The sequence below is a fragment of the Nannobrachium achirus genome, assembly GCF_963921795.1.
Source record: "Nannobrachium achirus genome assembly, chromosome: 21".
Lineage (NCBI taxonomy): Eukaryota > Metazoa > Chordata > Actinopteri > Myctophiformes > Myctophidae > Nannobrachium > Nannobrachium achirus.
Window position 1 is genome coordinate 27,676,613 of NC_137828.1, and position 26,889 is coordinate 27,703,501.

General features: G+C 43.5%; 1 protein-coding gene across 1 annotated transcript in view; it reads left to right on the forward strand.

Annotated features, from left to right (window-relative positions):
* LOC308307179 (contactin-associated protein-like 2) overlaps nt 1-26,889 on the forward strand; it is a gene marked incomplete at its 5' end in the record, with an annotated part of 419,567 nt that overhangs the window by 155,750 nt on the left and 236,928 nt on the right. Inside the window, 2 exons of the mRNA XM_080752350.1 lie at nt 538-648; nt 24,860-25,053. Coding sequence (XP_080608476.1) covers nt 538-648; nt 24,860-25,053 — 305 coding nt within the window. The remainder of the gene's footprint in view (nt 1-537; nt 649-24,859; nt 25,054-26,889) is intronic.

Consider the following 26,889-nt stretch of genomic DNA (forward strand, 5'->3'; position numbering starts at 1 on the left):
GAGGGGTGGGCAGGCCTGAGAAGGAGGCAGGAGGAGCTGGGAGAGGGTTGGGGAGGGGAGGGGTGGGCAGGCCTGAGAAGGAGGCAGGAGGAGCTAGGAGAGGGTTTGGGAGGGGTGGGCAAGCCTGAGAAGGAGGCAGGAGGAGCTGGGAAGAGCAGGAGGTGGGGAGGAGTGTGGGGCCAAAACTGGCTCCTCCCACTCAGGACAAGGTGGTACTGCAGCTGAACATGCTCTTAAAGCCAGGCAGAAATGACAGGGGCTCTGTATTCACGAGTGGTAATTTAACCTCAAACCTTTTGAAAAACGTTTTTGGGACACAAACAAATGTTATATAAATTATTTTTAAATGCATGGTGTAGAACCTTTAACTCAGTGGGAGGGTCAGTTGGACTGTCACATTTATGGAAATAATTGTCTGGACACAACTCACTAAAGCAATACTCGTGATTGTTTACTTAATTTCTCTCTCTCTCACCTCTCTCTCTCTCTCTCTCTCTCTCTCTCTCTCTCTCTCTCTCTCTCTCTCTCTCTCTCCAGAGAAATGTGATGAAGCCCTGGTGTCTCCTCTTCCTCACACAGCATTCAGCAGCTCGTCTGTCTTCACCAACGGCTACGCACCAGGATATGCCAAGCTCAACAGGAGAGGAGGTACAGTACACAAGCACACACACACACACACGCGCACACACGCACGCACGCACGCACGCACGCACGCACGCACGCACGCACGCACGCACACACACACACACACACACACACACACACACACACACACACACACACACACACACCACAAGTCTAGAGGTCAGAGTTTCACAACATAATAACAGTGAAATTGGAGTGTAAAACTAATTATGAAAATAAAAGCTTATATACCGTACATACTGTAATTACTCTACACAATGGCCATAAATCCACTACCTACAGAGTGTCTTAGCAATATTCCTACTGTACCTACTGTACATGATGTCCACCTGTATGTACTGTACAGAGGCCCCTGTCTTAAAGTAGGATAATTAATACAAAGCTTACACCAACATGTGGAGCGCCACACAGGCCTTAAAGGAGTACAATTCCCTAGCCTCCTTCCAAATTGGTCTGAAAAGTCACCTTCAGACGGCTGCTACTAGTGACTTGTAAATATACTAAGCCCCCATCTATTGTTTTTATCGCCCTGTTTTTTGTATTATTTTCTTTTCTGCCTTTGTAATTGATGTTATCCTATGCAAAGCTCTCTGTTCTATCCGTCTGTCTTTCAATGTTATATGATACACAAAGTGGTTCCTGTGTAAATAAGCCGTAAAGCTTACTAGGATCTCCTTTTAGTTGACCTTTGTTATGTAAATTTTCAGATCATACGTGTATATAGTATATAATATAGAAATTGAATTTCCACAAGGTAGAGTGACAATGAATACAATATTTATTTAACAACAAAATCAAGAGCTCTGAGACAACACACATGCTAGTGTTGCTCCCGTTCTCTGGGCAGTGTCTTATTTATACAAGACAGTGTGACAAGAATAGGTGAAGGACAGGTCTATTCTTACAGAAGTCTTCCATATTATGCACTGATGACGTTGGAGTAAGCGTGGAGCAACTGTCCGGATAGACAGCTGTTGAGTCAGTCTTTTTGTGTCAAGTAACTTTAACTTACTGAGGTAAAGGTGACAGATACACATTGCACAAACATTAACAGTTTTATACAAATCTATTACACCTTGTACCAGTGATTTGTGCTGTCATGAAACTGTACTTTTTTTCTATTGCAAACCGTGAATAAACTCTTCAATCAAAAAACAAAGTTTGCTCTAGGATTCACAAACCATAAGCTCATGCAGGGATACAAACAGACAGGTCATATGGACCTGCAGACCCAGGTTTTTTGTATGAGAAAGCAGACAGGGGGTTTTGATTGGTGGAGTTGGAATCAGAGGAGCAGGACCAGCGGACGGGAGGGGAATACAGGTAATGGGTTGTTTTGAGGTGATTGCTGACTGGATGTGACTGAAGTAAAACATTTCAGTACTTTTGTATTCAGAGACCAAAACACAGCTGCAGGGGCGTCAATTGGGTATGGCAGGGGTATGCAGCTGCCATTTCCCCCCCCTGGGTCCAGGGGGGGAAAATAAAAGTTACTTTTAAATATAAATCCATGAATGTCTCTTTGTCTACCTGCGCTCGTTATTATGTTGTTAACCCTTTTTGTGCCTATCCCGAACAAGTTCGGCTTTATTTCAATCCAATCCAATGTTTTTCTTGCTATTTTACTTACCCTGAGCTGCTTGTAGACATGTGGGTGGTCTTGGCTCGTCCTACGCTTTCCAACGAGTGATCCTAGATGGTCCGACGATTTATTCCATTGAAAATGGTTTAAAATAAAGTTTAGAGCCCCCCCAAAAAAACTCAATCTATACTGTCGGCGGCGCGACATATTCCGGGGTGCCTATCCCGGACTATTCCGGGATATTTAATAAAATGAATTAATTAATCGGAGGCCTCAACGAAGCCCCTGTCTAATTTTCCATCCATGGCCGGGGCCGCGACTCTGTTTACATCGGCCCGTAATTGGGCAACGCTGCCGCACCGCGCCGCCCACTTCAATACAAACTCACATCTTTAGAGACCTTTTTCTCTGAACTGTGTTCCCAGTGCAGCGACATAGTTTTTTTGCGACTAAAATAGCTTCAGATCGGGCTTCTAAAAAATAAAGAAGCTAATAGCTAACTGTTAGCTAACTTCCTCCTCTCGTCATCCATAACAGTGGGTGCAGTGGAATCACAAGGCACTACTGCCTCTGTAGACGGATGTTAGAGCGAAGGCCTATACAGAAATGTCTGGCACTCTAGCGGCACCTTGTGGCCCAGGCAGAGTTAAATTACAGTAAAATAACTTCAAATGCAAAATTTAACATAATGGTCACTTTAACCAAGTATTATAATTATATTCTCCACACTTGTATTCATCTTGACAGAATGGTATATTACCTGGTTCCGCAGGTTAGCTGCCCAGGTGCAATGCATTATTGTTAATTGTGGCACATTTACTAACATGCTAAGTTTAGCTGCACTTGAAAAACCATTCCAGGCTGCCATATCCAGCCCAAGAAACCGTAGAAACCTGTGTACATTTTTTCAGACATTGTGAAAAAAGCCGATCTACATGCTCACAACGCCTCACAGCACGAGGCGTTGTGAGCATGTAGATCTGCTATTTTCACAATAGAACCGTGTTATCCAAAATGTAATGCCTATTTTCCATGAGGACTCCCATCTTTGCCATACCCTAGCTTTTTCTGAACTGACGCCACTGCACAGCTGCCATATTTTAGTAATCACACACTCGCTCTCTCTCCTCCCCAGTCTTTCATCTGAGGGAATTCAGATGTGGAGCTCATCTCCATAACAGACAGAGACAGAGCACCTGTTTCTTTACAATTAAGACATATTTTATTCATAACAAATACAGCATACAATGCATTGCTCACAAACGAGCCATCTGCCTGCATACTTTGCTCATTGTCAAGGAAATATTTCACCCCAAAATGTATTTTTTTCTATTGATTACTCAAGTCATGGAGACTTGAGTTCAATAATATGCTTTAGTTTTTTGTCACATTCTTTTTTTTTTTTTATATAATTTTTATCCCACGATTTTGCAACCCCTTTTTCACCCAGTGCCAATTGCCTATGTAATCCTGGGCTCTGCTCTCCCTCTGCCGCGCCTGGGGAGACAACGGACTGACCTCATGCTTCCTTCAATGCATGAGTAGTCCAAGTTGTTTCTTTTCACCTGACAGGGGGAATTTCCCCGGGATGGACGTAGCGCGAGGAAGGAACACGTTATTCCAACCAGTTCCTTTCCCCTCCATCAAGCGCCCCGGCTGGCCAGGGGGAGGCATTATTGAGACCAGGATTACTGCATGTTTTTGTGAGGGTATCAACCCTAGGAGACACGGGGAGAACATGCAAACTCCACACAGAAAGGCCCTATCGTCGACCCCACCTAGGGTGTGGGTGCTGATGACGCGGAGGGAGAAACACGCCCCCAGCTCCCACAGCGTCCCCCGGCGGGAATCGAACCCAGGACCTTCTAACTGTGAGGTGAAGCGCTAACCATTGCGCCACCGTGCCCCCTTTTGTCACATTCTTAAGACAAAAAATGTATTATAGTAAATGTACCCACATTAGTACATTTACTCACATGTTTGTCTTAGGAATGCGACAATCCAAGTCTTCATGGCGTGAGTAATCAATAGGAAAAAAAAGTCATTTTGGGTCTGAACTACTCCTTTAAAATAACTCAAGCTGGGAAGATGGTTTCTTACGTATGGCTACAAATTCCTCTTATCTCAGAACTGTATTCACAGTGACACTACTGGAGATTCACAGACCCGACAAGAAGCCCACTGGGAAGGCAGCAGTGCTGGCAGTCCCTTCATATCACTAACATTAACATTCTATTAATATCTATAGGCTACACAGACAAAGGATGTGGGCCGTATGTGACAAACATGAGATGGACAGTGAGGGATGAAAGCAGGGCTTAAAGGACAACTCTGCACTAAATCACTTCTAGGCTCATTTTCCTACTTTAGTCAGGGGATATCTTATAAAGTCCTGGAATAAATTCCTTACCAAAAGATTTCTTCACCAATGTGTTTGTAATGGTGTCTAGTAACACATCTTGATACTCAAACTCCGGCCCGCGGGCCACTTCCGGCCCACGGCACAATTTTGACTGGCCCACCAGCTTAATGAAGTCACGCATCCAACAAGCTTTAAACTGAGCAGATTGGACCTTGCGTTCCCGAGATAATGGCCAAAACATATTGAAAGCGGCCATTGAAATCGCAGATTTGCGCCTTTTTTTTTTTTTTACCAGTGGCTCTGTCTGACTAATTAGCATACCCAAAAAGTCATTGTAGGAAATCAAATGAATGAGAGGTGTACTGTAGCTCTACTTAACAACTGCATCATTAGCCATTTGGTAGCTAAACAGTCTGGGTAATCTATTTTAAGTAGATTGTTTGATTTTATTTGATTTTCCTTAGCCATAAGTATCTATTTTCTAAGTTTATTTTCTATAAAACGCCATTTCTGTTGAATGTGGGCCAAGTCATAAATAACACTGTGAAGCAAATTGAAAGAGAGATGTGCTCAGCTATCTTTAATGTTATCCCTCTTGATAGCAGGCAGACAGATATCAACCCAGACAAATAGCAGACAAATGTACATTCGTTTTTTTTTGTGTTTGTGTGGAATATGCTAATTGCACAGAAGTATTAAAAAGAGCAACATTTAGCAAATTGTGTCACTGACAGAATATATACATGGATTTCCAAGCCATAAAATAATGCACATTGCACTTGTCTTATGTGGAAATAAAGCAAATAAAAGAGAGAAGTTATCAAATAATATCATTTCATCAACTGGCCCCTTGACATTTGTGTAATGTTGCCCACTGGTTCAGAAGTTTGAGTATCCCTGGCATATAGCATAACTTTTCTTCGCCGGCGGCTCTCATTTTCAGCCATTGTTAAAAGGGTGAGCAAGTCTGAGAGGTTCTGCACGGTCGGTTGCTCAAGCGGATTGTGCACAGGCTGCAAAATCAATAGTGCATGTGCTTTACTAAGCCGCTTGATGGATTTTCTGAACCGAGAAAGAAGAAGAGAATAAACTATTCTTACAGACATATTTTACATTTTCACTGAAATATAAGTAAGCTGTTTGGCGGCCAGCGCTGCCGGAGGCCTGAATCCATAGTGATCGGTTAATCTGCTGTGATCTTCCTGCGCAACAGAACAAGGGCGGCGTAAAATCGATGGCACTCACTCACCACTTAATATATGAAGCTTTTGTTATGAAGGCTGACTGAGATTAGATGAGATTTAGAACTCTGTAGCCTACGGTATTTGTGCGTGGGAGGTTATATTGTCACGGCCGCGTCGCGGACCAGGGATATTGACTGTCCACTTTGTGTTTTGGACTTTAATGATGTTTCTACTACTGTCTGTATTGTGCTTTGAACATTACGTTTCAGCCTTTTCAGTATGTTCTGTATTTGTCAGTCTGCTCCTCAGACTTCAGTCTTTGACTGTCCTTATTTAGGTTTTGGACTTACTAAAGTTTCAGTTTTTCAGTGACTTATCAGTATTTTCTGTCGTTCAGTTATTCTGTACTCGTATATCTGTATTTGTCTAGGTTTACTGTTTTACCTTGGTGTTCTGTATCTTATTTTATAGTATGTTCTGTGTCTTCCTGTCAGCACCTGTAGTTCTGTTTACCTGCCTTGTCTAGCCTCCCCTTGATTAGTTATGTTCTCCTCCTGTGTCCTGTTGTGCCCCAGCCAATCCTAGTGTTGATTGTCGGTTTGAGTTCACCTGTGTCTCGTTAGTCCTTGTCTATAGATGTACCCCTGTGTCCTCAGTTTCTTGTCAGATTGTCTTCCTATGTCAGCCTGAGCTTATGTTTTGACTTCATGTTTCCTGTATTACTGAAACCAGTTACTTTAATAAAACAGTTAAGTTAAGTTGAACTTTCACTGCCTTTGGTCGTACTGCTTTTGGGTCCTCTCTCAGTCCTCTGAACCTGTGTGTGTGTGTGTGTGTGTGTGTGTGTGTGTGTGTGTGTGTGTGTGTGTGTGTGTGTGTGTGTGTGTGTGTGTGTGTGTGTGTGTGTGTGTGTGTGTCAAAGGTTGCGTTAGTCTGATAATTTGCATGTTTTGTCCGATATTTAATGACAAAGACCGGAAAAATATAAACCTCCTCGGACATATGGACCGGTTGAAAATGACACGGCAGCTCATTAATATCACCGCACATCTCTCTCTCTCTCTCTCTCTCTCTCTCTCTCTCTCTCTCTCTCTCTCTCTCTCACAAGCGTTTCCTCTGTGTCTGATGCAAGCGAAGTTGCACAAAAATGCACAGTTTAAGTTAAACCTATTTCCTGTTCTTGCAACCCATCGGAATTATGGAAGGCACACACGGTCATTTGTCACTTGATTAAGTTCTTTATGAGAGATGTTATGGAGACTGTACAAGTTCACCACCAAAGCCTTTTCAACTCTCCCAAAGTTGCATAACAGAGATGCATGGATGCACTATCGTGACCATACCAGTGAGTAGCCTATATTTTTGTCCAGATGAATCTATCAACATTTGCGCAGACCCGATCTGAAGTCAATACACGATTTGGCCTGAAACATGATGCAACAGAAACACCTTGTTGTGAAACCATGCAGTATGCGTGCAAACAGCCTGCGCGATTATAGCCTGATATAATTAATTCCCTTATGCACAGGGATTGCTTATGTTGTACAGCCTACTACTCCTTTACATTCAATTTGTTCAGTCTCAACTATACAGCAGGACTTAAACTGTTGTTATTGGCTACTTATGTGCACCTTCTTGTCATCCATGCATTAAAATCATTATGTCCGGTATTTTTTATCAGATGTCCGATACATTTTAATCATGCTCTGACATCACGCTCTGGCTTCACTGTGATGTCACAATGTCAGACATCAGCTCTGCATACTTGACCTAGTGCAAAGTGAAAGTGTGGAACGAACAGTTCTCGAGATATGCGGGGTACATACATATATACATACTCACAGAGATTTCTCGCATTTATTGTAAGATGTTGTGGTGATATCCTTGAAAAATAAACAAAACTTTGGAAGATGGCCTACTTGGGAACACTGCAACTGTGTGTGGGTGCCTGTTTACATTATGTGACCAATATCTCATATGCATTTCTTTCGGAGGAGGCGGGGTCCTCTAGGGTGCTTCTGCCCACATGCCTCTGGGCTGTTGATCCATGCATATTTGTACATGTATAGTGGCAACTGGTTCTGCAGCAATTATGCAGTAAAAATAAAACCACAAAGCCCCACTAATCACTTAGTCTCAGTTAAATGTCTACAGGATGTACTTTATATATTCTAATGGAGTTGTATCTCATCGACCAATACATGACACACGTGTTGTGAATATGTGTTTCCAAGGAGTTGAATTAAATGTGTTAACACTTCCTATGCATCCCATGTCTATGATGCATTTAATTTTTCAGCATTCTTATAATCTGCTCATAACACTTAACTCTTTTACTGCTATGTACGTTAACGCACGCCCCATTCCTCAAGGTTTGCGCCGCCAAGTACGAGCGGACGTTAGTTCGTTCTTTACCTTGTCTGAGCAGTAAGCACTGTAAGCAGATGAGGGGTGGCGCGGGTCTTTACAGTAGCAACAGCCCCCATAACGCTGGTCTAAAATCTCCACCACATATAAACAACAATGGAGGCAAAATCACTTCCTGGCCGTTTTCTATGGACTGGATCTAGTTAATCCATTTCTATGCTCTAAAGTACTGGATCAAGCGAGGGACATTTGCGAGCCTCATTCATTGCATATATGGTTGCCCCCTGCAGTCAGTTTGGCTCGATTACAGCTATGCCTGTGTTTTACAAAATAATTAGTTTGGAAATAATGGATGGATAATGTTTTATAACATTGCAAAGGTAAGCGACTGTGATGGCAGTGACCCAAATAAATAAATAATAAATAAAGCAGTAAAAGAGTTAAAAAATAATCACAATGCTTTATAACAATATAAAACATTTTTACTTATTACTTGAGCCTATACGGTCAGGTATTATAATATTTCATAATGACACATTAAAAGTCATTATAAGTAGTGATTGTGTACTTTAAGTCAGGGGTTCTCATACTCATACTTTTGTGGCCCAGGCAGGTACCCCTTGGAGGAGAGAATGTTTCCTAGGTACGCCCTCAATCTCTCATCATGATAAGCATATACTTACAACTACATGTATACACGTGTACATTAAGATACCATTGGAACTATTTGTATTAAAAACCTTTCAATCAAAATCATTCAGAGCCATTTCATAGTCATAAACAGAAACCACTATATGAATCATGAGTTAAAGATATCCAATATCCGACCTCCCAGGGGTCCGTGGGCCCCACTTTGAGAACTGTGGCTTTAAGTAAAGTAATTACATTCCTGAAGGTGTAGGCGTAACATTTTTGTGATTTGTTGAACGTGTGCAATGTGTAGGGACTTTTGCACTCGCAACCCTACAAGGTTTATGCTGTGCAAAGCCAGAACAAAAGGAGAGGGGCAAGCAGCGAGAGCTGAGCGGTCATTTGGAAAACTGTCTGGCAAGTATTGCAGGTGAGGCAGGCTGACAGGCACACAGGGACGCAGGCAGGCACAGAAAATAACTTGGAATTGAACCTGAAGAACAAGGAAACATGGAGTCAAAGAGAGTTCAAGTAACACGTGAGCACTGTGTGAGAACTTAAGTTGAAGTTACCTTACTTGGATGTGTTAGTGCCAACTGAACCATCTAGCCAGCACCGTCTGGAGTGTAGCCAGGGAATATAACTGCAGGTGCCAAGACACACACACACTTGCACGCACGCGTGCACACACAAACACATACACACACACACACACAGGCGCGCGCGTGTGTGCACAGAACAAACAAACAGAACCAACAACACTGTAAGAACGTTGGAGGTAAAACAGCATAAACACTGCATGGCACAGCTGAACATGCGTGTGTGTGAACGTGTGCAGGTGCAGGTGCAGGTGCTTGTGTTAGTGCGTGCATGCGTGTGTGTGTGTGTGTCAGTGGCGTAGACAGAATTGAACCGGCGACTAGGCCTGCGCCCAACTGGGTGGGCCCGGGTGTCGCGCAGCGCGCGAAAAAAAATCCATGTTTTTCGGGTCGGATCGGGTCTTCTGGTGCGATTTGGGTCGGGTTTCTTTGCATGATTAAATAATCAATTAATGCGTGGCGTCCACTAGTGATGCGCGGGTCATTCCAGCCGTGCAAAAACAGAATGGCATATTAGAGAAGAAGCCGGTAACATGACGGCATGAGATGCTTATTTTAATTGACAACACTCCTGTTAGTATAAGACTATACACACGGAGCACAACGCTAATGTATCACAGAGAGATATTGCAGACTGACCCAGTAGCCTAGTCACTGGTGCAAGACAAAATAAACAACTATGAAGAGAAAAGACCGAAATGTTTAATTGCAACGTCAACTTTTTATCAGAGCTCTGTAGCCTTACTGACGCTTCTCCCTCTCCCACAACAAAAACAGCCAAGCCAGCAGAAGGTAATTAACCGGTAATTCATCCGTGATCGGTTTCTACACGGACACATTATTGAGCGGACCAGTTAACATTGAGGCCGTGAACCGGAAGCGGATGGTCCGTCGTCTATTTTGGCCCGTTAGCTTTCTGTGTAAACTCTGCGGCTTACAGACGGAGAACGTATTGATCAATTGGAAAAATTTAAAAGGATTTGAGAAGCTGATGGAAATACGCGAACACATGATGCATAGCAGTGTCCGATCAGGCACGATGGGAACTGGATGAGCGCCCGCGTTAACAGGTAGGAGAAGCCAGCAGTGAAAGACATTGAAAAATCTTCGGGCTCCTCGGCCGTAAACTACGAATGAGTTAAAACTCTGCAGTCCTTTTTTTTTTATTGTGTATTATTAAAGTAGTAGTTCAACCCAAAATTATTATTATTATTATTTTTTCTATTGATAACGCACGCCATGGAGACTTGAGTTCAAATACCCAAATGCATTTGGGTCCCCATCCGGAATCAATGGTCGGTAAATTTACAATATAATAACATTTTTGTCTTAGGAATCTGATCAAAATTGGCAATGATGCAGTCAGACCTGAATTGGTGGGACAATTTCTAATTTCAATTTCTGGGACAACTTTGAGGTAGTAATATATTTATTTTATTGATTTATTTTTTTAAATATTAGACCATGTAATTGTAGATCTGCTATGCTCGCTTTGAATACCTTGAGCATTTGACTTGCCCACAGACGTGTGAGCCTTTGGCCCAACATTTTTGAAAACCACTGGGTTATTTCTTATAGGCTAAAGTTTACAGCAGCTAAAGGTTTTTGGAGCTGTTTATGGTTTTGTGCTAGTTGAAATATTGTATTTAACACACAACATTTTAATGTAATTATATTTCTCATTATTTCGTTACATTGTTAATTTGTTCTTTTTATTTTAGTTTCAATTAATGTATTTTCCTTTAAGTTTTATATAAAATAACTTTACATAGACAGTCTGCAAAGAATGCTAGGCGTAGTAGTAGGCGAACGTCGTGCTGGCCGTATATACAGTGTAAATTGAGGAGGTGAGGCTTGCCTACCCGAGTATTTTTATGCAAAGCAGCCAGGTAACCTCCACTGCCTGTCTGTCTGTCACGTCACGTCACGTCACGTCACACTTTTGCCCTACTCATATCCCTGCCATCGTTGCCCCTATCCATGTGAAATTTTACACACACATTCCTTGTCTGCCAATCCACAACCTCCACCCTTCCAGGGACCCCCGCAGCTTCAGGGACCCCCAGGGACTCCCTGGCGGCGCCGCCAAAACGTTAAAAAATTACTAAATGACCACCCTAACGGAGCTGCTCACGGGGAATTCCTGGGGACCACTGACTCCTGGTGCTCCAATACGAATGGAAAAGTTGTCCCCCTAGTGGAGGACCCCCGCCACTGCAGTGCACATAAAATGCTGTAACTCGGTCTAGGAGCGACCGGGAGAGCCGGGGCCGGTACCCACGTGTCCGCCTCGGCGGAGCGGGGACATACGCGCATAGAGCTCCACCTAGCGGTGGACCCCTGCTAAAAAGGCCAGAACTCGGCCCCCCAGCGACCGGGGTGACCTGACGGTCGCTTATCTCCCGACTAGGGAGTCTTCCTGGTAAATTGAAGTGTTGACCGCGCCGTCACACATCTTGACAATGTGCGCGCACGCGTGTGCACACATGCGTGGGGCGCGCATGCGTGCAGCTTGATAAGTCTGGGCTCGCCGAGCCTAACCGAGCCCGGGGCATCTCACCCCTGTTTGTATGTGACATGTGGTCTCTGTGCTCCACACCTCCACCCCACCTCTGTTCTCCATCTCCTCCCTCAACATCTGTGCACGACAGTCCTCCAGATGTGCTCTTCAGCTCTTCTCTCCCTCCTCTTCCTCCACTCCACTCGTTCACCTTGACACCCGGCAGTGGCGTCAGTTCAGAAAAAGCTAAGGTATGGCAACATGACTGGTGTCTTGCACGTGTGCGAATGTTGCCATACCTTAGTAACAGGCATGTTACATTTATTTTAAGGAGTACATTCTATTTCCCCCCCCGTTTCTACGGTTTCTTGGGCTGGATATGGCAGCCTGGAATGGTTGTTCAAGTGCAGCTAAACTTGGCATGTTAGTAAACGCGCCACAATTAACAATAATGAATTGCACCTGTGCAGCTGACCTGCGGAACCTGGGAATATACCATTTTGTCAAGATGGGGAGAATACAAGTGTGGTGTGGAGAATATAATTATAATACCTTGTTAAAGTGACCATTTTGTAAAATGTTGCATTTGTAGTTATTTTACTGTACTTTAACAACATAATAACCATCACAGATAGACAAAGAGACATTCATGGATTTATATTTAAAAGTAACTTTTATTTCCCCCCCTGGACCCAGGGTATGGCAGCTGCATACCCCTGAGCAGAGGAGGAAGCACGCACATCTCCAAAAATATTTACAGGTGCTGGACCAAAAATACGCACCATGAACAGAAGAGGAAGTCCGCACACTGTTTACAAGCTCAAACCTGAAGAAGACCCACTAGGGTTGAAACGTTCCATTAAATAAAGTTGTCGCTGGAGCTTGTAAACAGTGTGCGGACTTCCTCTTCTGTTCAAGCTGCATACCCCTGCCATATCCAATTGACGCCCCTGACACCCGGCCCCCTCACACTCCCACTTTTATTCAGTCAATCTCTTCTCACTTTACCCCATAACACTCACCTTTTTTCAACATGGGCCCTCTCTTTTTATTGATGTGTCCTCTCACCTCGCCTGTACTTTAGTTTCCTGCCTTCCATCGTCTGTGACAGCATCTCCCCTCCTCCTCTTTGTGATACTGTGTTTTTTTTTTTTTTTTTTTTTTTTTGCCAGTGGTAGAAAAAGTACTCAAATGTTTTACTTAAGTAAAAGTATCAATACTGCATTGTAGAAATACTCTGTTAGGGTCCCCTCACACCAAAATACCTAGAGTGGAATCCGCCAATGCATTTCAATGAGAATGGAGCGTTTTTCTTTTTTTTCTTTTTTCCTTTTTTTTCCAGAAATCCTCTACTGGCAAAAAACGCTCCACTCTCATTGAAATGCATTGACGGATTCCACTCTAGGTATTTTGGTGTGAGGGCCCCCTTACAGGTAAAAGTCACAAATTCTAAATGTACTTGAGTAAAAGTACAAAAGTATTGGCATCAAAATGTACTTAAAGTACCAAAAGTAAAAGTACAAAATGTTTGAAAATAGCAGATCTACAAGCTCACAAGTGTGACCTTGTAGATAGGCTATTTTCAAACAGCCTAGGTATAAAATAGGACTAAAATGCTTAATGTATGTTTATAATATTATAATGTATATCTGCAAAGTAACTGGTAACTAAAGGCTTCAAATAGGGGAGTAAAAGTACAATTTTTGGATCTGAGATGTAGTGGAGTAGAAGTAAAACTACTGGAAATTGTAAATACTGAGGTAAAGTACAAATAGCTCAAAATTGTACTTAAAGGAGGACTTCACCACTTTTCAACTTATCTTCATATAATTGGTCCTCACTAAAAAATTGCTTTAGATTCTTCTTTTTTTTTTTCTCAGAGGAGGGCTGTGGGCAGGTCAGAAACCCATCGTCTTGTGACATCATCGATTGGGAATCCAAGCTAATAGAAACTGCAGCCTTTCTATTCCTGAAAAGTTGCAATGTTAAAGTGGAAGCCATTGTTCTCGCGATAATAAAAATCTAAATATTTTTTTTCAAAAATATTGATAATTTTTTTGGGGGGAAAATGATGATGTCACAAGACGATGGATTCTGAACTTCCCACAGCTCTCCTAGGAGACTTGGACCGAGTAGGAAAAAACTGTGCTCTTTTATCATGAACATTAGTGAGGACCTATTATATGAAATTAGGTTGAAAAGTGGTGAAGTCCTCCTTAAGTACATTACTTACTTTACAACACTGTCTTTGGGATACTGTTTTTGCTTAGTTTTGTTCATGCCCTCTCATGTCCCCATGAGCAGTCTCTTTCACACCGTCCGTTCATTGCTTTTTTCTCTCTCAAGGGGAACCCACACTGGACGCGGAGGCGGCGCGGAGGCGGCGCGGAGGCGGCGCGTCAAAACATACGGCCCTGTTATTTTCAATGAACTAACCCACACCGGCGGCGTCAGACGCGCGCAGTCGCGGCTCTGCCGCGTCGCCTGCCGCGCCGATACACCACTGTTCTATTTATCCAGCGTTGCCGCGCGTTGAACATGTTCTCCCATGGTTCTCCCCACCGGGGAAATGGATGTACTGTTTGGCAGCGCGCCGCATCCAGTTGGGGTTACCGTGCGGCACTTCATGTGCGTCGATACCGCGGCGCGACGCTGCGCAGCCGTTCGCGTCCAGTGTGTGCTCCCCTTTCGTCTTCCTCACCTGGCTCCGCTCAGCACCAATCTATTGACCCTTCTTGTCAGTTCATTTCTCCCTCTCAGTCTGTCTAATCCCATCTGTTCCTTCAGTGAGAGTAAACATCACCTGCTCTCATCCTGTCACCCCCCCACCTCTCACCTCCTATGTACTCATCTCTCTGTCCTCTCTTTCACCTCTTCCTCTGTCGCCACCACTCCTCTCTCCTTTTTACTTTAATAAAACGCTGTGAAATCATTGGTTTTCGGCCCCGTCCGTCCGTCCGTGTGTGTGTGTGTGTGTGTGTGTGTGTGTGTGTGTGTGTGTGTGTGTGTGTGTGTGTGTGTGTGTGTGTGTGTGTGTGTGCAGGGGGCGTCACAAGGGGGGGGGGGGGGTGGGGGGGGACTGACTGACTGAGTTACTAGGGCCCAAGGTGGAGGGGCCTTCATTATGTTATACTTTAGCTATTGGAAAATAGCAGATAATACAAGCTCACAGTGCGGCACCGAGTGCTGCGAAAAGTCATGAAAATGTGTGCAAATATTTGTATTTTTTAAGCAAACATTTGTAACTCATATTTTGCTTCTGGGGAGTCCCTGGAACTACACAAAGCAGAACATGGTGGTGCAGCAGCCAATATTGCCGCAAATGTGTCTTTTCTGCATCAGTAATAGATGTCAGTACATCTATTGTCTGGCTGGCAATGATGCTTTGTCAATACTGGAGACATTGTTTGGCTGCAGGGACAGCCTAAGTATTGACGGTTAAAGTGGTTAAATATCTGAAAACACAAATTGACATGAATCCAAAACACACTGATGATGGTGCCGTCAAACGATGAAACTATATGGTATCTATGGGTTGTGAAGCAGGGACCCCCTGCTTCATCTCTCTCTCTGACTAAGGGGTCCTTGGACTGAAAACGTTGGAAGACCCCTGCTGTAGGTGTTTGTCCAAATCTGCATTGGATGCAGGGGCGTCAATTGGGTATGGCAGGGGTATGCGGCTGCCATACCCTGGGTCCAGGGGGGGAAATAGAAAAGTTAATTTTAAATATAAATCCATGAATTTCTCTTTGTCTACTGTGCTGGTTATTATGTTGTTAAATTACAGTAAAATAACTACAAATGCAAAATGTAACAAAATGGTCACTTTAACAAGATATTATAATTATATTCTCCCCATCTTGACAAAATGGTACATTCCCAAGTTCCGCAGGTCAGCTGCACAGGTGCAATTTATTATTGTTAATTGTGGCACGTTTACTAACACGCCAAGTTTAGCTGCACTTGAACAACCGTTCCGGGCTGCCATATCCAGCCCAAGAAACCGTAGAAATGGGGGGGAAAATAAAATGTACTTCTTAAAATAAATGTGTCATGCCTGTTGCTAAGGGCAACATGCATGCAAGACTAACCTGATTTCAGACTCAGCTGAAGCTTGAGTCTGACATTGTGCCCTGTTTGAGCGGTTTCTGGAGGGGAGGGACTTTGACGGCACGGATTGGTTATTTGTTAAACCACCCCCACCCCCTGCGCTAATTGGAGGAGCCGTCATTTCGGCTCCAGAAATCACTTATTATGAACACAATTCCAGACCAGAGAAACAGTCCACTCAGAGAGTGGGCGGGTCTATGGGCTGGAACCAGGCTAGTGCAAGACACCAGTCATGTTGCCATACCTTTAGCTTTCTCTGAACTGACGCCACTGATTGGATGTCTTTCTGTGCAGCGTTGTCCTGGCTAATCAGACTTCCCAAGTGCACACAGTCGTCAACGACTGCCAGCGGTTCATCTTTTATAGTGATGCATACCTGTGTGGTGGTGTTGATGGGGGGGGGGGGGGGGGGGGGGGGGGGTGGGGGGACTGAGTTACTAGGGCCCAAGGTGGAGGGGCCTGGAATTATTTTATACTTTAGCTATTGAAAAATAGCAGATATACAAGCTCACAGATCTGCTATTTTTGAAAAGTCGTGAAAATGGGTGCAAATCTTTGAATATATCTATTTTTTAAGCGAACATTTGTAACTAAAATGTTGCTTCTGGGGGGTCCCTGGAACTAAATATTTTGAGATGGGAAACATAGGTTTATCAAAAAAACCATAGAAGGATTTGTAATATTCAAAGACACAATTTTCACTTTTTTTCAAAAATAGCAGATCTACAAGCTTGCAGCGCGGCACTCGGTGCCGCACTGTGAGCTTGTATATCTGCTATTTTTCAATAGTTAAAGCACAACATAATGGACATCACTTTGGTTTTTGGCCACTAACGCATGGAATCCCCTTTGTGTCATTGTCTGGAGTCTTTTTTTTAATCTTCATTTTAACACTGGCATGACTGAGCCTGATTTTGAGATTTTGAGGTGGAATGGGTTTGCTCAGGAAATGTGCCCTTTCATGACTTTTCTTTAACATACAAGCCAAGTCTTGTTTTGTTTTTTTCTACCATTTGAGACGTTTTTGTAAATATGAAACAAATATTTTTGAGTGTTTCCTGAGCAATCTGATTCCATTTCCAAATCTCAAAAAAGGTCAAAATGACCTGTTAAGTCATGCGTGTTAATTAAACCCCTGTTTACTTATCATTGTGAAGTGTGTGTGTGTGTGTGTGTGTGTGTGTGTGTGTGTGTGTGTGTGTGTGTGTGTGTGCGCGCGCGTGCTGCGTGCGTGCGTGCACGCGAGTGTGTTTCTTTTCCCTCGGGTGGAACAGCTTCGCTGGGTAATTTCTTTGAGGTTTTTATTGACGTTTCCAGTGATACAGGTCTGGTTATCTGACAGAGCCGAGGTCTGAGTGTAATGACTCTGTAATTGGATCAGATATGGAATTATTGTTGTTTGGATGTGGGGCGTGCGCACATGTGCGCGTGTGTGTGTGTGTGTGTGTGTGTGTGTGTGTGTGTGTGTGTGTGTGTGTGTGTGTGTGTGTGTGTGTGTGTGTGTGTGTGTGTGTGTGTGTGTGTGTGTGTGTGTGCGTGCGTGTGTTGCTGAATGCTTGGCAGCCTCATCCACCAACACCCTCTCGTCACCCATGGTTAATCTGTCATTCTCAATCTCTGGTTACTTTCTCTGTCCTCTCTCTCTCTCTCTCTCTCTCTCTCTCTCTCTCTCTCTCTCTCTCTCCCTCTCTCTCTCTCTGGCTGTCCCTCTCCTCTCCTTTTCTCATCTTCTCCAGGCCTCTCTGCTCCCCACTCCTCCCTGTCTCCGTTGCTATCATGTTCTAATCTTTCAACAGCATTCATTCTATTTTCTCATCCGTGCCACTGTCTCTTTGCAGCGTAAAATCTGTCACACAGGATGGTGTACTGTAGTGACATCGTGGTCAGTTCGCAGTGACATCATGGTGACTGTGTGTGTGTGTGTGTGTGTGTGTGTGTGTGTGTGTGTGTGTGTGTGTGTGTGTGTGTGTGTGTGTGTGTGTGTGTGTGTGTGTGTGTGTGTGTGTCTCCTAAACCGAGAATACACAGTGGCAGAGTACCTGAGCAAGGTGACAGACCCAAAACAAAGAAAAATCTTGACGAGGTACTGAGACTCGGTGAGCAAGCAGTCTTGCGATCGAGAAAGGACGTCCTAGGCATTCCTGGCTCCCTAGAGAAAACAGACTTTGCACCCACTGCACACAAAATGAAGTGGAAACTGAGATACACTTCCTAACCGCCTGCCCACTGTACCAAGACATCAGAGACACATACTTCCCACAGATCATAACCACACAAAGAGAGTTTGAAAACATGACCAATGACCAAAAACTCCCATACCTGCTGGGTGAAGTACGACAATGTGCAACAACAGCAGCAAGATGTGTGAGCTGCTGTGATAGAAGGATATCAAATGGAACACAACCACCTTAAAGACTACTGATCATGGTTTACACATCCTTGCACTGTCTGCATCCAGTAATCTCCATACATGAAAACTGTTCCACCCCTTCAAATTATAAATATTTTATTTTGATTGTATTAAATCAATATATGTGACTCAGCCTGACTGAGGGGCAGTCATTTCACTACTGCTAATGCATCTCAAAATATCTAGGCTACATTTCACTTAAACGCCAGAGCTTAACTCTGCATGTAAATAAGACTTTTTTTTAATTAATGTGAGAGATCGTCAGGTCATTTGCAGGTTAGACATTTATTTAGAACTTGAATATCTCAAAAGTAGTATTTCAGCATGGCATCATTCTATAAGCCATATCTTCAAAGCTGTTGGGTCGATCTCCACAACCAATATATCATTTTGTAGCTATGATCCCCAGCTTTCAAATGAAATGAAAAAATAAAAATGAGAAAAAATGCAATGACTAGCCGTCAGCCGCGCTGGGACACATATTATGTGTACACTTCTGCTTTGGCAATGTAAACGTATAATTATGTTCTCATGCCACTAAAGCCCATTGAATTGAATCACATTGTGTGTGTGTGTGTGTGTGTGTGTGTGTGTGTGTGTGTGTGGGGTGTGGGGTGGGGGGGGGGGGAAATTCTCTCTATTTCTACGTGTCATTAGTTCGACTAAGGGTTAGGGTTAGGTTTAGGCATAGTTTTACGGCATAGTTGTGTGTGCGAGCGCGCGTGTGTTTGTGTTATTGTCCTCACAGGGTATCCTCTTCTTTTCTCGGAGAGATAAGTCTCTGTGTGGGATTCTGTCCAGCATCATTCTCTTCCTGGCCTCTGCTCTGTTGTTTCCGCTCCATTTAACTGAACATTTAACTTTTGACCCGAGGGGCTGGGAGAAAGGGCATAGAGAGCCTGGTCTCACCTCAGGTAGAGAGACCCGATTGCTTCAGGACATGTTGACAGAAGCTGGTGTTTTTTGGTCCCCAAGTTAGGGCACGGCCATATTTCAGTCTGAAAAAATTGTTGAAGGGAAAAATGAAGAAGCAGAGGAAAAGCTCCTTCAAAACGTCTGCGTTTTTTTTTTTTACCGCGTCTCCCGCAGGCAGGTAATAAGCGTCACTGCAACTGCAAGTCGTTACAAAGCAGAACATGGTGGTGTGGCCTGGGGCGGGGGAGTGGGACTGAGTTACTAGGGCCCAAGGTGGAGGGGCCTGGAATTATTTTATACTTTAGCTATTGAAAAATAGCAGATATACAAGCTCACAGATCTGCTATTTTTGAAAAGTCGTGAAAATGGGTGCAAATCTTTGAATATATGTATTTTTTAAGCGAACATTTGTAACTAAAATTTTGCTTCTGGGGGGTCCCTGGAACTAAATATTTTGAGATGGGAAACATAGGTTTATCAAAAAAACCATAGAAGGATTTGTAATATTCAAAGATACAATTTTCACTTTTTTTCAAAAATAGCAGATCTACAAGCTTGCAGCGCGGCACTCGGTGCTGCGCTGTGAGCTTGTATATCTGCTATTTTTCAATAGTTAAAGCACAACATAATGGGTAATAACGTGTGAAGAACATTCATGGGGGGCCCGTAGTGAATACTTATACCCAGGGCCCAGAATTTGGTGCGACACCCCTGGCTGCGGCAGCCAATATAGTGCCGCAAATGTGTCTTTTCGGCATCAGTCATAGATGTCAGTACAGTTTCCAGAACGAGCATGCCTCTATTGTCTGGCTGGCAATGATGCTTTGTCAATACTGGAGACATTGTTTGGCTGAAGGGACAGCCTATCATTCTGGATTCTTCTTTCATCTCTGCTGGCACTTGCAATCAACTGATCTTGGAACATTTTCAGTGCCCACAGCAGCCACAGTGCCAGGGTCATTATTGTCCCCCCCCTGTCAGATCACAAAGTCTCATTGAAGTCCATGACCCTAGTCAGAAAGGCTGTTGTCGTCTTTGTCCTCTTCTTGTTCCAAAACAGAAAAAGAGTTAATGCCACCATAAGTGTATTCCAAGATTGAATGGGTCCATAAATTCTCTACTCTCAATGATTGTGCTGGCAGCTGAAGTTTGTTTATAGCAGTGGCAACAGATGGAGCCTTGAGTAAGAAAAACATACTTTACTTGTTATTATTTTTGCATGATTTAATGCAGGGATGTCAAACTCAAATACACAGAGGGGACAACATTTAAAAAAAAATTACAAGTCGGGGGCCTGTTTATTTAAAGCATATTGAAATGATTGCACATAATGAACCTGGACCTAACACTGCCTATATTATTCCAGTGACATTAATCATTAAAGTAAAACATAAAATCAGTTGCAATATTTTCTTATGGCTCTGTCAGTAATTTCAAGTGAACATGTTTTTCAACAGGCAAACAGCTAAAAAAGTAATTTTCCTTCAAAAATAAAATATGTCCTTTAATAAATGCAAAAATGAAACTGCATGCATTAAAATGGATAATGCATTATTAAAGCTCAGTTTCCTGCTCTATGATCCTCACCAATCACTGATTTCATATAGTAAAATGAGAAAGTAAATCAAATCCACACAGAAGACACACAGGTTTGCCCTTTACATCTGTGAACATCTGGCTTGAAAACCCCTGTTTTCAGAGTTCACCTTCGTTTAATCATTTTTTGGGGAGAGGCGTAGCTGAAAGTTGACCACAGGCAACGCTTCCTGGCGCTCGTGGGCCCTCGATACGCACCAATGCACTCACAGTGCATTGTGGGACTTGTAGTATTATGGTGGTGTGTGCAATATACCAGAGGGCCAGTTACAATAATTCAATATCACCCCACGGTCCAAAGATAAATCATTCACTGGCCTGATTTGGCCCACGGGGTTTGAGTTTGACATAATATGTGATTTAATGGGTGGCGACTTGGTACACCAACGGTCACTGCTCAAACTCTCACAGAAAGAACAGTGAGGCATGTAGGCTACTGTAGCTGCTTCAGTCACGACTGTGCAAGGACGCTAGAAAGGACGCTGTCTGGCTCTGGAAGAAGATGAAACAAACATTCAGACATTCATCCCTGCTTATGAGAGAGAAAGCAGCTTTCAAAAGCATTCAACTCTGAGTGGCCTTCATTGGTTTCACCTCAAAGCAATATTTTCCTTATTTTTTTTTATTAATTTTCTTTTGCCAGTTTGCCACTTCAGTACTCAAACCACTATGGGAGTTCGGCCATTACATTTGGCCATATGGAACAGATGGTCTTTAACTCTAAACTTTTTCTTTCATTTTCTTAACTTCTTTCGTCATAAAGAGCTATGAAAATTCAAACCCAAACTCTTAAGTTTGCACTCTGTTTGCAGAAGATATTGTTTGTGCTGCTTACAGTATGTTATTATTAGGGATGGGTATCGTTCAAATTTGAATCGATACGATACCCTTTTCGATACCATTTCCGATACTTTTTATTTAAGTTTAACTTCAACACGGAAAGAGTGGTGACTCGCTGGCTGCTGCGGTAGAGCAGAGGTGATGATGATGATCACACAGTGTGGCGGAGCGGAGAGTATAGACGTTGGATAATCATCATAATAATAAACATTATAGGCTATTGTCGGCTATTTTCCACAGTAACGAGTGTAGCCTACTAAAGCAGTCATTAAACTCTCAGTAGCCCAACTGTTACAGATGTGACCGGCCAGGGGTGCGTTCCAGAGTATCGAAACGAGGTATCGTTCGTTTTTACGTGAACCGATACCCGATAGTATCGGCGTCATGCGATCGATACCATTAACCCTTACAGTGCCTATCCCGAACAAGTTCGGCTTTATTTCAATCCAATACAATATTTTATTTGCTATTTTACTTACCTCGAGCTGCTTGGAGCAACGTGGGTGGTCCTTGCTCGTCCAGCGCTAGCCAACGAGAGACGCTAGATGGTCCGACGATTTATTCCATTGAAAATGGTTTAAAATAAAGTTTAGAGCCCCCAAAAAAACCTCAATATATACTGTCGGCGGCGCGACGTATTCCAGGGTGCCTATCCCGAACTAGTTCGGGATATTTAATAAAATGAATTATTTAATCGGAGGCCTCAACGAAGCCCCGGTCTAAATTTCCATCCATGGTCCAGGCCAACACTCGGCCATACACGGGCCGTAGTCGTGCTAACGGCCGCATCGCGCCGCCCACTCCAATGATAAATCACATCTTTAGACAGGATTTTCTCCGGATTGTGTTCCCAGACCCAAAGAAAAAGTTCTTTGCGACTGAAATAGCTTTAGATCGGGCTTCTAAATGGGTTAGCATTTTGGCTACGTGTCAGCTAGCTTCCTCCTCTCGTCACCCATAGCATTGGCTGGAGTGAAATCCCAAGGCACTTGGGACAGTGTCGACGGAAGCTAGAGCAAAGGTCTATAGAGACATTTCTGGCACTCTAGCGCCCCTTGTGGCCGGCGGCACTGTATGAGTTAAAAGTATCGCAGACGATACCCATCCCTAGTTATTATTGACCTGTTTCACTCCAGTCAACAAGAAACGAACACATTTCCGAGAAACACGTTAGTTCCTTGTTTTACTGCTGATGTGCCATTAAAGCCATATAAACTATTTTGATGATGGTGTTCTTAGATCTTCTCTAGCTGCTGGTGGCCGATCTCCTCTGTACAGGATTAACTGATGCTATAGCACATGGGTCTTCAACAGGGGGTCTGGGACCCCTATGGGGGTCCTCAGAGTTACTACAGGGGGTCCTCCAAATCTTTGAGTGATAGAAACTTTTTCCTCCTTTTTTATATTAACCACTTGAGCCCTAGCGTCCATATTCTGAGAACCTTAGCCAAAAATAGCAGATCTACAAGGTCACAACGCCTCGCGAGCTTGTAAACCGGCTATTTTCTGCAAAGAACTTTGACGTAGAGGGGAAAAAGAGCACACTAAGTACAGAGTGAAAGGTGAAGTTTATAAAAGTATTGACAGTTGACAGTTCAAATGGTTATCTGAAAACACAAATTGACATGAATCCAAAATACACTGACGATTGTGCTGTCAAACAATGAAACTATATGGAATCTATGAACAGGTTGTGGGGGTCCCTGCTTCATCTCTCTCTCAACTAAGGGGTCCTTGGCCTAAAAACGTTCAAGAACCCTTCTGTAGCAGACAGTCACAACAATGAGATGTCATGTTGTTGTGATGCTGTGCAGGTGCTGGAGGCTGGTCTCCACTGGACACTGATCACTACCAGTAATCAGATATCATGTTAACAGGTGCAGGAGGCTGGTCTCCACTGGACACTGATCACTACCAGTAATCAGATATCATGTTAACAGGTGCTGGAGGCTGGTCTCCACTGGACACTGATCACTACCAGTAATCAGATATCATGTTAACAGGTGCAGGAGGCTGGTCTCCTCTGGACACTGATCACTACCAGTAATCATATATCATGTTAACTCTTTGCGTGCCAGCGCCCTCTAGGGGCCAAAGAATGCCAGCGCATCTCTCATAGGCGAGCGCTTTAGCTTCCAGGACTTCAGCTTCCAGGACCTGACGTGCTCACGTTGATGCACGGCATGGAAATTTCCCGGATGAAGATGCTAACAGAATGGCTATTCCCATTTTGTCATCTAAAAGATCATTTTTGGGCGATTTCGCCGTAAATAAACCTCGCGCCGCTTTCCTAAAACACAAAAAAGAGATATAAGCCTTTAAAGATGTGGTCTTTCATTGGATTAGGCGGAGATTGGCGATTGCGTTCGCAAATTACGGCCGGCCGGGACGTTGTTAGCTTTCGGCTAGTAGCTACAAAAATCAAGCCAGGCTTCAGAAGGCCTCTTATCATTTTATTCATTTAATTAAATAAAGCCGAACTACTTCGGGATCGGCACACTCGTGTACTCATCGGAAGCGGCGCCGAACATCGGGTGAACATTGGGGAGCTCAAAAATGTATTTTAAACCATTTTTAATGGAATATATCGTCGGACAGAGTAGAACGGCTAGCTGGCTAGCGGCTAGCGAGCCAGGACCACCCACGACTCTACAAGCAGCTCGGGGTAAGTGAATTAATAAAAAAAAGATTGTATTGGATTGAAATAAAGCCGAACTAGTTCGGGATCGGCACCAGATGAGTTAACAGGTGCTGGAGGCTGGTCTCCACTGATCACTACCAGTAATCAGATATCATGTTAACAGGTGCTGGAGGCTGGTCTCCACTGGACACTGATCACTACCAGTAATCAGATATCATATTAACAGGTGCTGGAGGCTGGTCTCCATTGGACACTGATCACTACCAGTAATCAGATATCATGTTAACAGGTGCTGGAGGCTGGTCTCCATTGGACACTGATCACTACCAGTAATCAGATATCATGTTAACAGGTGCTGGAGGCTGGTCTCCATTGGACACTGATCACTACCAGTAATCAGATATCATGTTAACAGGTGCTGGAGGCTGGTCTCCACTGGACACTGATCACTACCAGTAATCAGATATCATGTTAACAGGTGCTGGAGGCTGGTCTCCATTGGACACTGATCACTACCAGTGGCTGCAGGTGGACCTGGGCTCCAGGAAGCAAGTGAGCGCCATCGCAACGCAGGGCCGCTACAGCAGCTCTGATTGGACGACGAGGTACCGCCTCCTTTACAGCGACACAGGAAGGAACTGGAAACCCTACCACCAGGACGGCAACATCTGGGTGAGCACACAACACTGTGTGTGTGTGTGTGTGTGTGTGTGTGTGTGTGTGTGTGTGTGTGTGTGTGTGTGTGTGTGTGTGTGTGTGTGTGTGTGTGTGTGTGTGTGTGTGTGTGCGTGCGTGCGTGCGTGCGTGCGTGCGTGCGTGCGTGCGTGCGAGAAAATATTAAAATGATCAGGAAGCTGGTTATCATCACTGTACTTCATTTCATTTTAATTTATTTATTTATTTCGATGGGACAATGCATATTAACACTTTGAATGCCAGCCCCCCCTGGCCCCCGTCCCTTACCAGTGCCACCATTAGGTCCCATTCATTCTGCCCCGATTCCAGGGAATATATTGAAAATGATCCGATATTCACATCGGAACAAAAATGGGAGGTTTGGTAAAAGAGGATTTTTTTTTTTACCAAAAACCAGTCAATAACCTCAGAAATCTAGATTCTGAGATATTTGAGTTCAAAGAAAAAAAACTTTAGGAAGCCATAGCGACAAATTGGTAAATGGTAACGGAACACAAGTACCCTTGACAGAAAGAATAGCATGCCTACTTTATTTTCTGCAAAAAAAGTGAAAAAAATATTGTACCATCGTCTAGTTTCAAGGGGGCAAAGTGAAAAAGTATGAAATGACTCAGAAGGTGGAAATTGCCTTACATTTTGATAGAACTATGCACTGTGAATTCACTGTGTTTTTACCTGGTCTAGAAGGTCAGGAAGACAAAAAGTCAGAAAAGCAATGTCAACCTTTTATTTTATGGCAACATCGAACCCTAACCCTGGTGAGTACCTCACACATCCAGCATGAACATATTTATGTTCAACAATATTTACAAATATTTCCAAAAAAAAATCACAAATATGACTTCACAAAAATAAAATATAACTGGATAAAAGTAAAATAAAATAAATGTGCAGCAAGTAAAGAATAAATAAAATAATATAAAAGTCAAAAAAAGGCATTCAACAAGCCAACATTCAGGAGTCAAAGGCACCACAAATCAAGGTCAAAGATGGTACTGTTCACCGTGTGTGTGTGTGTGTGTGTGTGTGTGTGTGTGTGTGTGTGTGTGTGTGTGTGTGTGTGTGTGTGTGTGTGTGTGTGTGCACGTGCGTGTGTGTGTACCTCAGGTGCCTCAAAATGGCCTGGTACCTGTTCCTTGCCATTGTTCTGGGAAAGTACGGCATGGCAATGTTTTTTTGACCACTGCATGGCAATCTCCGGCTTGTGAACGATAGCTGTGAGGAAGAGAAGTCCCAGAAAGTTCTTCAGCTCCCCTAGAGTGACATTGGTCCAGGCAGCGAACCTACAGTGTGTATGACCTATGCCTGACTCCTCCGCTCTCGCTATCTCCGCCATCATACTGTCCTCTGCGTTGTCATTGGTCTGGTTGCAGATCGGGCTCCCATCCTTCCTCCATCCAGTCAGACTCCACGGGCCCTGTATATGATAGAAATAAATACAAAATACTAAATGAACGTGCTTCTGTATAATTTGTATGTTCTTTAGCAAAGGCTGTCGCACAAAAGTAGTGAAAACAGCAGATCTACAAGCGAGGCGTTGTGTGCTTGTAGATCGGCTGTTTTCACTAGTCTAAATAATTTCAAATGTATATATGTATATATACGTGGCCACTGAATTCTATAGGCTCTGCTTTGATACAAATTTGATACAGATTTGAGATCGATTTGATAGATTATTATGTCACACACACACACACACACACACACACACACACACACTGATTGTATTACTAAACTATCTATCTAGGTATACACACACAATAAAAAACTAAACTATAAAGAAATGTATTCTTACTGGAAGAAGTTGGAGGA